Source organism: Gobius niger, assembly GCF_951799975.1.
Source record: "Gobius niger genome assembly, chromosome: 6".
NCBI lineage: Eukaryota > Metazoa > Chordata > Actinopteri > Gobiiformes > Gobiidae > Gobius > Gobius niger.
In genome coordinates, this window is record NC_136857.1 from 21,253,938 (window position 1) to 21,268,930 (window position 14,993).

The 14,993-nt window shown below is 43.5% G+C and overlaps 1 protein-coding gene across 2 annotated transcripts in view; it reads right to left on the minus strand.

Moving 5' to 3' along the window:
* Positions 1 to 1,306: 1,306 nt before the first annotated feature.
* The window catches only part of epha2b (eph receptor A2 b), a 34,266-nt gene continuing 20,579 nt past the window's right edge, over positions 1,307 to 14,993 (minus strand). The window contains exons 4-17 of one of the 2 annotated variants that reach the window (XM_079557558.1): positions 13,575 to 13,730; positions 13,012 to 13,350; positions 12,547 to 12,677; positions 12,295 to 12,463; positions 12,082 to 12,181; positions 11,412 to 11,467; positions 11,029 to 11,154; positions 9,928 to 10,113; positions 9,787 to 9,848; positions 9,486 to 9,695; positions 9,196 to 9,345; positions 8,832 to 9,025; positions 6,886 to 7,041; positions 1,307 to 2,947 (exon numbers count right to left, since the gene is read on the minus strand). In XM_079557558.1, the coding sequence (XP_079413684.1) occupies positions 2,839 to 2,947; positions 6,886 to 7,041; positions 8,832 to 9,025; positions 9,196 to 9,345; positions 9,486 to 9,695; positions 9,787 to 9,848; positions 9,928 to 10,113; positions 11,029 to 11,154; positions 11,412 to 11,467; positions 12,082 to 12,181; positions 12,295 to 12,463; positions 12,547 to 12,677; positions 13,012 to 13,350; positions 13,575 to 13,730 (2,144 nt within the window). In that variant the 3' untranslated portion in view covers positions 1,307 to 2,838. Of the gene's footprint in view, positions 2,948 to 6,885; positions 7,042 to 8,831; positions 9,026 to 9,195; positions 9,346 to 9,485; positions 9,696 to 9,786; positions 9,849 to 9,927; positions 10,114 to 11,028; positions 11,155 to 11,411; positions 11,468 to 12,081; positions 12,185 to 12,294; positions 12,464 to 12,546; positions 12,678 to 13,011; positions 13,351 to 13,574; positions 13,731 to 14,993 lie in introns of both variants that reach the window. The other variant, XM_079557557.1, reaches the window with a different exon arrangement.

Below are 14,993 nucleotides of genomic sequence, written 5' to 3' on the forward strand. Positions count from 1 at the left end.
TTCAAGGTTTCACACCAAAGTACATCTCTGACATGTTACAGCCGTATGAACCATCTCGGGCCCTGAGAACTTCAGGGAGGGGTCTCCTGGTGGTTCCCAGAGTCAGGACTAAACATGGTGAGGCTGTGCTTCAGTTTCTTGCAGCTAAAATCTGGATCAGTCTTCATGAGGATGTGAGACAGGCCTCAACTCTGACAACGTTCAAATTCCATCCTGAAAACATATATTTTTGCCCATGCGTATGACTGAAAGTATTTTATCTGCACTCTTGCCTTGTACTGTAATTAATTAATTTTCATGTTGATGTTTTATTGATTTGATCCATTTTCTTATTATTATCTTTCAAATTATGCAACTGTGAAGGACTGTGAATTACCTTGTGTATGAGTTGTGTTCCATAAATAAACTTGCCTTAAATTACTGTTTTCTTTATACACATTTTAAGATAAACACATTACTTATCATATTCACTTATTGTATCACAATACGTCATCGTGATACGTATTGGATCATGACATAAGTGGATCGTCCCAGCCTTCGTACAAAGCAGTGGACAAATCTAACTATCAGGACAATAATGTCAAAAATGCAAGTAATATACGCATGTGAGTATGAATGAATAATGTTCACTTTGTACTCCAGAATTAAAGAGTTATTTTCAGCATAAAATGGTTCACTTTTGAAGTTTCCACTTGTAATTTCCTGTTATATTCTGTTATATTTGATCAGATGATTCAGCCAGGACATCAACCAAACTATTGCATGGTGCAGTGTTACTATAATATAAGATAATCTTAAAGAACTAGTAGTAAAGAGAAGGTCATGCAATGAAAAATGAAATGTCTAGGTCAAAGTCTAGACATGGGGGAACTATGGGTGTAGTCAGACATTTATCTTATTCTTTGGAGGTACTTGGTGTGAAAGGTTTGAGAAGCACTGGTCTAGACACTTCTTGTCTTGCTAATACCTCAAAAGGTCATTCGAATGAATGAATTGATGTGAACCTGTCCTCAAATTCCCACCCAGGTAATGGAGACCCCCAGTGTTTACGAAAGGATCTCAGTCTGGATTTGGGTCGGAAGGATATCCAGGTGAAGTCTAAACATCCCGATCCCCATAATGGAATTCCTCCGTCAATCACGCAGCACACAAGAGGAGGATGAGGCATTTTAGAAAGCTTTTTATTAAGAACAAGAAAAGAACAACCTTCAATTTGAATCCCAGCTCAGTGTTTAACAGAGTAAATAAATAAAAAGTACAAAATAAATACTATTAAATATGGTATAAAACTGAAAGGAGGAGGGAAGAAGCTTTCAGAATTCAGAAAAGGCAGTACAATTTCAGCAGATACAAAAATAATTTGAGAATCAGACAAATGTACAAAAGCTGTGAGGACAGAGTAAAAAAAAAGTCCCTTTTCCAAAGTGTGGGTCTATCAGGTACATGAGAAGATAGTTGTATTCAAGTAGAGCGTGTACATCAGTAACACAGAGGTTTGCAGTCATCAATAAGAGCACTTAATAAAACACAACACGCGCGCAGGCACTTTGGACTCAAATTCAATCTGAAACCCCAATTTACATTAAGGATTAAAGCAAACTCTTATTAAGTGTGAAATTACATCAACAGCATTATTCAAACCAAGGCCAACTTGGATAAAGGTAAACAGGCACACAAAATCTGACCAGCCGTTTCTCTAGGTTTAAGATTTTACCAAGTATTAAAACAATCTAAAATGTGATTGTATTCTCTCTTTGGCCTTGAAACAGCTGTTAAAGAAAGATTGTTTTGATTTCAGATCCAGGCCCTATACCCATACATTTGTGAAAACTCTAATTATAAAGCAGTTTTTATTGATTGTGTCATTGTCCCTGTTAAAATACTGGGTTGTTATAAATGGACCACTAATTGCGCCCCCTCTTTTATTGTGTGTAAACAAAATTTGGTATAGAGCCTTTAAGGCAACTTTACATAACTAGAAAACTGCTGGTAGATGTTTATTTATTGCTAGTAACCAGTTACAAAATGGGTAATGTCATGCCCTATTATATGAATTATTATCCGTCATATTGGCCATAGACTGTTGTAAGGCAGTTTGGTAAACAATAGCATTCAATGATAGTACAAAATAAAAATGGCACTTAATTTTTAGTGGCATAAGACTGGTCAATCAATATAGGCTTAAATTGAATATTCTAAAAAATCTTCCCCTCCATGAACAGCACGCTACACAAGCTAAAATGCAATCAAAGCCATATCAAAGTCGTTTCTGACATCAGTGAATATGGAGCTAAGTGCTACATTAGGAAATATTTGGAAACTGTTCAAACGGGAACTAAAGCAGAGGTTGTACAGTATATACACATTAAAAAGTACCACAAAGTCTTTTTTTTTCATATAACAACAATCATTATATGATTATAGCTTAATATCTGTTCCAGTCCACGAGTTCACACCTGGGCCAGCCCTAGCTTGCTGTAGCTTTGTTCTCTCGCTGTGTCCGTTTTTTTGGGCTGACAGTAAAGTGGACCAAAATGCCTGTTTGGAGCTTTCGCCAACTCTAGGTCATTCCCACTCCCGGCTCCAGGAATGCCAAATGCAGGAACAATAGCAGTGTATGTATGAATGAAAAGATTGTGGGTATTAACATCATATCTACAAAATGTGAGGCTACGTGGGACATTATTGCTGGATGCCTGTTTTTTTCCCAGGCGGCTTGTGGACACGCTGCTCCCTGTAGTGTCCACTGGTTCAAGCCCTCCTCGCGTTTAGCTCCAGCTCAGCTCGGAGTTCAGAGGGTCATAGGTCAGAGTATCAGATCCCTGCGTAAGAACGAGGTCACACAGCGAACACACTCAAGGTGCTGGTCTGATCCTTAAGGCCCAGGATGCTGTAGGCGATTCGTTTCAGATGTCCCGGCAGGCGCACACCAATGTTTTTGATGTCCCTGGAACACACAGCCGGCATCAAGGTTAATGACACAGTATTTGGATAGCTATAGTACAACTCATGCAGATAATCTATTTTCTGAAAACAAGCAGATAGTATGTCCAGCTCTGCTCAAATATTATTGTTAGAATAAACACTCTCATATAGCTAGCAAGTAAAGGACATGTCAGGGTGTCAGCTTATTTACAAACGGCAGAGGATATCAGCTGGTACGGAGCATGATGTGCATAAGAAAGGGGTTAAAACTGACTTCATCTGAATGTATGTTTCTCCTACAAAATATGTATTTGATACAAGATACACTGGGTTCCTAAATATTCAGGAAACAACATTAAAGGTGCATTGTGCAACTTTTATGGAAGAAGGAAGAAAAAAAAAGTTTCTATTTGTGCGTATTTGACCTTGTAGTGACCCTGTATGAGCATGGCGCCTTTACTTTTGACCACGATGGTTTTTAGGACGCTCCAGGATTAATTGTTTTGTAGGTTTTCTGATGAGAGGGTCAATCAGCAGTGAAAACCTTCCAAACTTTGGATCCTGGAGTGTCCAAGAGACCACGGTGATAGAAAATAAAGGCGTCATGCTGACCACTCATACAGCCACAGGGTCACTGCAAGATCAACTTTGCAAATATCAACTTTTTTTTCCACAAACAAGTTGCATAATACACCTTTAATCTCAGAGTTTTCCGAGTTAGTTAAATTAGTCTTACGGACTGAGCAATGGCCACACCAGACGTACGCCAGGACAACTCAAGTAATTTAGTTATATTTTTATCAGTAAATCCGCGTCCGCAGCATGCCCTTCTCCAAGAAATCCCCTTGTTGTTGCTATGGAAATGGGGTCTCACAGAGTTTCGGCACTCGGGGGCCTCACAAATCTAGAAGCAGCCCTGGTGCTATACATTTCAGTTGTGCGAAAGCGAGTTGTGTGCAGTCATCCATCACGTCCACACCAGCACCGTCCCGCTAAGCTCTACTGTCTCTGTGTGACACCGCGCTGGCCGTTTGAAGAGCTACGCATGGTGTGATCTGTGGCCTCCGTTTCATCTGCATCTGGGAGCATTCTGAGAGCGAGGGCTGCTATTTACCGCTCACCAGACCCTTCATGGTCAGGGGAGAATCCTCGTTAAGTCATTAAGACGATAATTACAGCCCTGCTCCTCGCCGCCGTGTTTAGGTCTTCACAGCTTTGACATCATGTGTGAGCACAGAAAGCCCCGGGATTCGGAGAGCTGCACCAGAGTGGAGTCAGCTGCAGAGGTAGTGTTTTTTTTGCCAGGACCAGGTGCAGGAAGGAGGAGAAGTGCTGCTCTGAAAGATTCTTTACTGACAGTCATTCCCCAGAAAGAGAGTTGAAGTGACAGTAGTCACTCTATTCGCAAGACGATTTCATGTTTTTCCTTCCCCAAAAGTAAAATCAATGGACTATTGCTGATAACAGGAATGGTAATGGATGTTCACCTCTTAAACCTTGCCTGAACAGAGCACATTTTCATCAGTTTGACTTTACCTGAATCTAAAAGCTTCTTGAAAAAAGAGCAAAAACGTGACAAAAAAGCTATGAAAAAGTGACAAAAAATGTGTGATGAAAAAGTCACAAAAAAGCGACACAAAAGTGATAAAAATGTGACCAAAAATCATGAAAAATGTGACAAAAAAGTGATGAAAAGTGACAAAAAAGACAGAAAAAAAGTGACAAAAATATGATAAAAAATGTACCAAAAAATGATGAAAAAGTGATTAAAAGAAACCCACACAAAAGTGACTAAAACACAATGAAAATCCAACAAAAAAGTTATGGGGATTTTCTTTTTTTTAAGTGACCTAAAGGCTGTAACTTGGGTAAAGCTGAACAGGATAAAATGCACTAGTTTAAGGCGGGGGTTAAGAGGTTAAAAGATGGTATCCAGCCCAAGCCATATTGATATACATTTCAATGATCTCAAAATTTCCTTGATCTATTTGGGCTCTAGACACCACTTTGGGAAGCCCTTCTGTCATCCAAATATTCCGTGAAACATGCAAAAGAAGGGAATGTGTTTCGCTCTGTAATAATGGTCAAATTGTGGAACGTCCAACCTGCTCCACCAGCACATATTAAGTAGAGTTTCCAAAGTCTTTGCCATGTGCCTTTGACTGTGGCTGTGACCCGAGGCGAAAACGACAGAAGAAATGGCTTTGACAACCATCCGCTTGCTGATTTCATGTTGCACAATGTATTTGTATTTGTGATCTTAAAAACAGCAACAAAATCTTTACATTGCAATAATGTCAAGGTTTACTGTAGAAGAGACTTAAACGGCCAGATAGGAGAGTGTATTGTGACCTCTTATCTTCTTCAGTTATAGATCATTATATGGAACTGGTCTCATTTCATGTCTAATTGTGTTTGATTGGCATACATTGGCAGGGAGGTAATTCTATGGATTTGAACATACACTTCTTTGAGATTTCACTGTAATCTTAATTCTTTAAGTTTTCCAAGGTAAGCCCGATCACAAAGGTGTGCCACTCCCTCCGATCCCAGTCTGAATTTGGGTTGTTGCAATGGCTAATACAAAATGTTTATTTGTGCCTAATGCCAGTTCTTGGTTGAATGTGTCTCTATACTGTCTCCTCGTGTGCCCCTGGCCGACCGTGCCTCCCGCTCCCAGGATGTCTCATGTGGTCTCTCCAAAGACCCGGGCTCTTGTTAACTCCCCTAACCTTCCATTATGTGCTCCACTAAACCGTTCGTTCCCCTAAAGGTTAAGCTCACCCATTAAATTCTCCCTTACACTTGAGACCTTCCAATTGCTCCAAACTATGCCATTGTGGGGTTCACAGAGTGCGCTCTGAGCTCACCTCCTCAATCTTACTGAAAGTACAAACACGCCGACTTCCAGGCTTCTTCAGCTCTCCTCCATCTCCTTCAGCAGACTAATCTCCGCTGGTCTCCTCCACTTTAAAGTCGGAGACCCGTGCCCTCCGCAGGCCGCAGCGCTGGGTTAGCGTCCTGCAGCCTTGGCCCAGCGTGAGCTCCCAGCGAGGGATGAGATCGGAGCGGGGAGGGGACTGAGCGAACCGCAGACCGCAAATCAAGCCTTCCTCCCACATTAGTTTTTCCATATCAACTATTTCTCATGTTGTGTGGAAATACTTGTGCTGGCTGCAAGTTTTAGATCGCTTTTGGGAAAACATAAACCGCTAAAGGAGCACATTCTTATGCAAAGTGCTGGCTCCCAAGAGTTGCATATTATTCACCACCATTAGAGTAGGTTACTTATTGCTCGTGGCAAATTACAGTATTGCAGAATTCTCTGAAAAGCCTAATGTAACCTGACTTCAGAAATGCAAGGTTGTAAGTATTATATGTTAAAGCTTTTTGTAAACAATGGCAGTTGTTGATTCTTTCTATGTTAATAGGTTTATGCTAGGCTGCCAAAAATAAATCCATGCTTGATATTGAGTAGTTGTTATGTTGTGCTACATGGCAAATTCACTTTTACAGTATATTCATTCACTTCTCCATCCCACTGGTTGATGGTGAGCAACGTCTAAAGCTACACGTGGCCCGGGGCACACCAACAAAGCAATGGCAACCCTACCACGCCACACTAATGGACACTATCTACCACACACACCGCAGACACAGACGGGAAGTGGAGTGGAGGAAGTGTCAGCTGTTACTGAGCTTGATCTGACAACATGGGCCCCATAGAACTCAGGTAAGAAACCAGTGTATCACATTTCTTCATTTACTTGGAACATCGATAGAATATAGAGGCCCTATTGAAATTAGTAATAGTGCAAATTGGAAGTTAATCACATGGTTAAAACTCCTACCAACTAAGGATCCAAGATAATGTTTTGGGTGGACAATACATAAAGCAGATACCGTAGTTGGGGAATTCCAGTGAAACAGCACTTGTATTAAACAAAATAAGGCACTCACTCGTTTTTCATCTGCAGAACTTGGTCCATGGTGACCACTCCGGCCCGGTTGAAGTTCTCGCTGTACTGGCTCATCTTGATGGACTCCAACCATTCTGACACGGACCTGAAGGGGGAGCCGTCCGAGCCGCTGGTGCTGGGGAGGCGGATGGATACACTGCGGAGAAAAAGAGAGAAAAGTAGTTCCAAATGACAATAATCAACAAGCTTTTCCACAACAAAGGCATCGCTGAGGTCTGTAATTACAGAGAGGGAGCCGGTGTGGTAATATAAAACAGTTGGTGAAGTTGGTCGGAGGCCATGATGAAGACACGCTTTCTACCTTTCTTCTCCATTTACATAACTAATCAATCCCTGAAACAGAAAATTTTATGGCTGTGCTTATGACTACTGATGATTTCACATGTTGCTGCAATAAAATAAAAAATAAAGTATTTTGTGAATTATATATTTATATTTATACTATCTTGACAGGTTATGTCATGATAAGAAAAAGGACCTTTGTAAAACACGACTTTTTATGAAAGTTGTGGTAGTGATTTTAAATTAAATACAAGCCTTAATCACGGCTCAACTCTGTTACTGGAGTACTGTGCACACATTTTCCTGGGGCTAAGTGCCCTAACAGGCGGCCACCTTAAAACCATTTTACACAATAGCTGCTGCTATTACTTGGTAAACTAAAGGCATGTGGCCAGGCAGAGCTTAGTCACACATGAGTGCTGCAGAGGTCGCCCGAGACAGTGAAGACCAAATTACACCCGTTTGAAAATGTCATATCAAATTTAATCTTCATCAGAGCGTGTAATATAGCACATCTGAGCCATACGCTCGTCTGTGGTTAGTAAAAAGTAGAAATCACAGATAACCTCTCCAGTGCAGATGTACGAAAGTGAGGCATGTGAGATTGCTCCCAGGACTGCTCCATTTCAGCAAAGCGCTCTCGGCTGTGGGCCTGTATTTACATTCTTGGCTCGACTTTGAATTGTTTTAAAGTGGAAAAGGGCCAAAATCAATTCCCCAAAAATGCTGCACTGGGCTTATAGTTAGTGTCCTTAAGCAAAACATCTCGGGGTCAATTAAAACATGCATAAACAATGTCTATTTTTGTAGTTTACATATTATCAAGCATTTACTGTGAGTTCTTCCTTTTTTTAAGAAAATAATTTGTCTGGTCTTCCATGGAAATTGCTACAACCAGATACACTTACAGTATACAAATTAGAGGAATAACCACACCCACTAGACAAATGGTCCTACTGGATTTCTACCAAGTAAAATAGCTTGGAAGCTATGTTTTCCAAATGGAAAAAAAGGTTCAAACTCCATTCCGCTAAGTGCTGGTCCAGCGTTTCAAAGCAGAACTGCGGCGAACCACATAATTTTAATAAACGCTCCAGAAACAATTATAGTTATTTTTGCTGTTGTTTTTGAATTATACTACTAATAGTACTGACAGTAAGGTCAGACATTCTGATATTATATACCATAGACATTTGGCCCTTTTATTGGACTGGACAACGAGCAGCATAAAATGGAGAAAGAGAGAGAAATTCACCAATTATTGGGACCAGAAATGTGTGCGACGACCAACCTCCTTGGCCATCCTGCAGGACAATTTGATTCAGATTGATTTAATTGTTTGTATAGGTTTTATTATTAGGACTGTCAGGGATGTTGCTGAGGTGTGGTCCTGAGGTGCTGTCCAAGCTTTGTTTACCTTTTAGTAAGGAGTTAGGAGTTAAACTTCATAAAATGGAATAAGTGTCCATGACATAATCTCCTTCCAGGCCTGTATGAAGTCAGTCCCCGAGCACCAGGAAATCAAATTAACAGCTCAGACTAAATATGAGCCTGACAGAAGTCTGATGGCGGCAGCAGCAGTACAGTCTCTCTTGGACAAATATACACTCAGGTGTCTCACTGCAGAGTGTAAATAAATGTTACCGGGGGTCGAAGTCCGCGATGGTCTTAAGGGAGTCAGGGCTCCGCAGCAGCTTGTCCAGCAGAGGGACGATGTCTCCGAACTTGGGCCTCTTGGATCGGTCCTGCAGCCAGCACTGCAGCATGAGCTGGTACACGGCAGAGGGGCAGTCCATGGGCGCGGGCAGACGGAAGGCCTCGTTTATTGCCTTCATAACCTTCAAGGGACAACATTTTGCTTAGTACAATGTGACCCAGCAGCTGAAAAACTTGCCTTACGTATGAATACGAATGAAAGATTATTTGAACTGCTGCCAAACAAGTCCAAACAGTATAAAAATGTGATAATGTACAAAGCTGTGATCATCGGACTGGAAGTGTCTCTCACCTCGTGGTTGCTCATGTCCCAGTACGGCCTCTCTCCAAACGCCATCACCTCCCACATGACGATTCCAAAGCTCCACACATCACTGGCTGAAGTGAACTTCCTGTAGGCAATGGCCTCTGGGGCGGTCCAGCGGATGGGAATCTTACCTCCCTATGTGCAAATAAAAGTAAACAGTTTTTATACCTGGCTGTGGTAATTAAAACATCTGCTTTTGCAAATCTAATGAGATAACATAAAAGAAACAGATAGACGGCTGGATGAAACACATATAATTGCACAGTGAGACTCACGCTGGTGGTGTAGGTGCCCTCAGGGTCATCCTCTAACACCCGGGACAGGCCAAAGTCTGACACCTTGCACTCCATAGTGTTGTTGACCAGGATGTTGCGCGCTGCCAGATCCCGGTGCACGTAGCTCATGTCAGAGAGGTACTTCATCCCAGCAGCAATCCCACGCAGCATGCCAACCAGCTGGAAGGACGGGAACTCCCCATCGTGGTCCTGCACAGCACAAAAAGGTAGTTTCTAGTTTGTCTTTAAAAACTTAATTCCATTATTATAGCTCGACGACTAATGACTGTAATGACTGTACCCTGAGGAATCGGTCCAGAGCTCCGTTCTCCATGTACTCGGTGATGATCATGGCGTGTTTGACTGCACAAAAAGACAGGTGTCACTCAGGTGTAAATCACGCAGCAGCACAACACTAAATGAGGCAGGAGTGTGCATGTACATTTAGTGACTACGCCCTCCAGGCGGATGATGTTCTGGTGTGAGAACTGGCCCATGATGGAGGCCTCACTCAGGAAGTCCTGCCTCTGCTTCTCACTGTAGCCGGGTTTCAGGGTCTTTACGGCCACAGCCACTTCTTTTCTCCCAGGGGCCTTCAAGATGCCGCGGTACACCTCTCCAAACTCACCTGTGTGACAAAGAACATCAGGGTCAGAGAAGAGCAAACTCATTTAAGTCAACCCCTTACACCCCGCTTTCACCGAGGACATTTTCTGCCGTTCGGCTTTACCCAAATCGGTGTAACGGCTCATTTGACAGCTAAGACCTGCGAAACTGATTGCAACTTTTTTGTCACATATTTGAGGTGTTTTTGTGTTTTTTTTGTTGTGTTTTCGTCCATTTTTGTCACTTTTTGTGGCTCTTTTGTTGTGTTTTCATAGTTTTTTTCATAGCTCTTTTGAGTGTTTTTGTCACTTTTTTGTTCATTACTCTGTAGTTTTTGTCACTTTTTTATTGTGTCATTTTTGTTGCTATTTTGTCTTTTTTCAAGAATCGATCTTTATATCTATCGTAACTTTATAACGTATCTTTATATCATATCTTCGTATCTTCATATCGTATCGTATCTATGGCGTGTGTGGCCGCGTGTGTGTCTGCCCCAGGGCTCAGAGCGAGGTGTTCAGGGAGCGGGTGGCGGCCCTTCACTGGGGCCCTCACTGGGGGCCCTCACAAGGGGCATGGGAATCAGCTGTCACATGAGCACAGTCTGTGGTCGTGGGAAACAGGGAGGAGAGGGGGTGTCCTGAGCGCCTGTGGGTTCAGGGGCTAAAGGTGGTTACACTCCACTACAGGGAGAGAGCTGCGGAGGAGGGTTTAGCTGCATCCCGGGAAAAAAACAAAACACCTTTCTTTTGTAAATGATCCCATCTCTACATGCCAAGAGTTACCACACCAAATGTTACGACTTGTTGTCGCGGGAACGGCCTGACAAAGGAGTGGGGGCTCTAGAGTAAGCGCTGTCACCTGAGCCGTGAAGCTGGAACACACAATCCAAACACAGAGCTGGCGGATCATGGCTGATCTTTCAGCGCACGTCACTCACCGGCGCCGATCACCTTCTGCTTGGTGATGTGGCTCGGGTGTATCTCAGCCGCAAACTTCATGACGGCCGCGTTGGGATCTTCGTATGTGTGCGGGTCCACGTAGGTCTTGAGCGGCTTCAGTTGCTCTGTGAAAAACAAGGGGCATGTTTACAAAGGGATATCAGTCATTTTCTTATTTGGGTGAGTTCTGTATGTACAAAGTTACGTAAATAAAAGGCAACATCACGGATAATTGCCCAACACTATCAATAAACCTGACATACAAAAGCATACATGCAGTATTTTTATCATAGACTGTAGTTACTGGATTGCAGCCCTAATTAAATTTGAAATGTGAACTCTTCTAGCAAAGGTTTCATTAAAAAATACATAAAAGTTGTACCTGAGCTGGAGAAGTATGTGTCCTCTGGTCCTTGTCTCACATGAGAGCCTCTATTTCTGCAGGCAAAGACAGGATTTAAACATTCATATCCCTCCTCCATCAAAGCAAGCCGCAGGTCTTGCCATTGTATCATTTGCACCAGCGCGGTCTATAGCCCATAGAAACCTTTGTAAAACCCAGGCGGTTGTATAGAATTCCACAGCTGCCCCTGCGCTTTTTACTAAAAGAAAGCAGCTTTTTGATAAGAGTGTGTTTTGAGATGAAAAAAATTAGAGCCAAGGTGGGCCGCTGAGGTTGTGGCTGTACAGTACCAGCCCGGGTCATCTTCTCAAAGAGCTTCAGAAAGAGCCAGCCTCTTATCATCACAATGTCCCCCTCCCACTCATTTCCTCCCCAACGCGCGCTGTAGAATAAACCCGGAGTAATGACAGGGGCCCATTCAGCGCTGAGCCCTCCTGAGCGGCTCTGGCACACAGGCAGATAAAGCCCGGGTGAGAGCAGCAGAGAGGGGAGCTGAGGTGAGAGTGAGGGCTCCACAAAAGGAAGCAGCGGAGAATGAGACAGGAAGCAGTTATAATAAGAAGTGTTACAGGATGGGACAGGGTAACACTGACGGGGAAAGTGAGAGGGGTCCTATCAGAGGTGGGGAGGGGGGGGTGGGTTAACTGACCGTCTGCGCAGGAACAGCACCACGACTACGATGACCAACATGGCTGCCCCACCCAGCGCTGCGCCGAAGATCACTGCTGTGTTACTGGTGGTCAGGGAGTCTACTGAGGAGGGCAGAGAGTCAGACCACTCACACAAGTTGTAAATAAACTACTTTAATAACTTTGTTCCCGCTATCTCAAACATATTTCATTCTTTGTGCCCCCATGCGTACCTTCAGACGAGGTCTCGAACTGCTCCTCCATGCTAGAACCATGACTGCCGTCTGTGCCCACCGCATGCACCCGGAACGTGTAGGCCGTCGCAGGGGCCAGGTCAATGACCTGCACGGAGTTCTTGTCCAGGACAAGGACTGTGTATGTGGTCACATCCGAGTTCGCGTCCTGTTAATAGTCAACGTCATAAAAGAGGTTAAAACTGGTTAAGCTGCTAGATTTCTGCAGAAAACAGATTACTAGGATCTCACATTCTTGCGGTACATGAGCTCGTAGCGGAAGGCAGGCGGCTGGACACGGGCTTTAGGGGACACTGCCCAGGAGATGGACAAGCTGGTGGGCGTCTTCTCCAGCAGCTTCATCATGGTGATCTTTGGAGGCTCTGATAAGAAAACATTGATACATTTACTATGTGAGAGGATGGAAAAATATGACAGTAAACATATATATGATTTGTTACCTTCAGCAAGGTAAATACGGGCATTAGTAACACTGAACGTTAGACCTGAGCTCTAGTGCTGGGAGAAAACCAATCCTTTTCCCATTTACATAGTTACAGACTTTGTGATGGAATGTGGTGAGTTTTTGACAGTAGCACTATCTCACAATAAAGTGGGGAATGTATCACGATAGTACAGTTTGGGAGCTGTTGTGGTTTCCAGTGCAGTGGACTTTATCTCACTTCCTCAGTTAGCATCTGTCATAATGGCACCCACCTGTGTAGTGGAGGGAGGTGGTGAGGGCGCTGGTGGAGGGCAGCTGATGTGCGTACACAGACACGCCGCTGTGCGCCTCCACGATGAAGGTGTAGTTGAGATGAGCGTCCAGCTCGCTCACAGACACCCGGGTTTCAGTCAGCCCGGAGCTGGAGGGATTGTAGCGGATCTTCTCCCCGCAGGGCTGGCACACGAGCCCATCACAGCGCTGGCACTCCACACTGTAGGTGATGTCAGAGCGCCCCCCAGTGTCCTCAGGGGGGCTCCAAGACAGGAGCAGCTTCCCAGCAGACAGCTGTGTGGTGCTAGCCACAAGGTTCCGCGGGGCTGACGGGAGGCCTAGGCAGGGAGATGATCGCAGGAAGTTAGAAACATGTGATAAAATATGCCAATATGCCAATTTATAAATGTAACTACAACTGCTAACTATTCACTTTTTTAAAGAATAGTACTGATATCCTTTTTTGTTTAAATTCTGCGCTGCTTTTATGAAGATCTACAAAACTGTATGAGACAGTGAGCAGTTGTGTCGTAAATGGTACTGTAACTTTTTAGACACTCACCTGAGCAGGGGTCCATCTCTGAGTCGGTTTGGGCCCTGTAGAAGCCCTCTAGGCAGGGGCAGGACTCCGCGCCTGTCCCCTGCATCTGGGTATAGGCAGGACACGGCTGACACTTGTCCCCAGATGCAGTAGGTTTGAAGAAGCCTTGCGGACACTCTGTAAACAGACAGGGCACTCACATGAGCAGGTGAGCGCTGACAATAACAGGCCCCACCCCACATACTCCTGGTCTGTCCTGGCTCTGTTGATGAACCTGGCTGAGCAGAGGACACCAGGCTGAACTTAGGGACAGGCTCTGGAGGGTTGACACACGTGGGGAAAACATGGCTCTGTTGACTCTTCTCATCAGACCTAGAAGTTCTGGCTGCCACTCCTTCAAGAACTTATCAACCCCTGAGTGCTGCTCCTCTCCGTCTGTCTCAACAAACACAACTAGTCGTCCTGCATTCCACAGCTCAGAGTCAGGCCTTGGTGCACGGCAAGAAAATATACTCCTTCCCACCTCCTCCTCTACAGTTTGGCACAAGACAAAATCACTCTACAGTTTCCCTTGAACAGTTGTGTGGCAATAAAACAAATGCTTTACATAGTACACACAGGCTAATGTTTAACCGAAGCTCTGCCCTTTACCTTCAACCTTAGCCACGGTCTGATCCCCTCCCATTCATACCTGTATCCACCAGATTGAGCAATCACAACAATCACAACAGTGCTTTTCAAAACGAATATGTAAAAAGACATTTTTTCCCAGCGTACTGTATCAATAATGCATCCTGTAGTCTGTTTGGTTGTTTGTACAGTTCATTCAAAAGTAGTTTAATGAACTACTATAAGCTCCACACCCAACCAATACAACATGAATGGGAGAGATCAGACTTATTACTAAAGGGGAATTAAAAGAGAATTAAAGTTAACAAATGATTTATGACCAGTAATGAATACATGGAATCCACTTGTCAACGCAGCCTCTTAAAAAAAAGAGAAGAAAAAAAAGATTTATATTTGCATGCTGGAAATCAAAAGTCTTAAACAGGCAATGCATGTTAATGTTTTACTTTTTAAAGAATAAAAACGATAAATGATCAAAGGACTGTGATCATTTTTATCTATTTATCCATTGTGTATTTTTACTAAACCCTTCAAAAACATGATGACTAATAATCAGAGGGCAGGTTATGTTCAGGGCTTGACATCATTGCTCATTGGCTACTGGGCCAAGTAGCTTAAGAGTGTAAAAGGGTTGCCAAATAAATGTCTTCCAGTATTTGACTAGCTGGTAATGTAAGCTCTCAGTGATCCAGACATGATCCATTGTAGCAAACATTTTCAAAAAGTAATGTAAATTCTGGATTGGCTTCCCCATTTCTGAAGATCCCTGATCTGGAAACTAGATTCAAGCCCTGCTCTGGAGGGGAGACG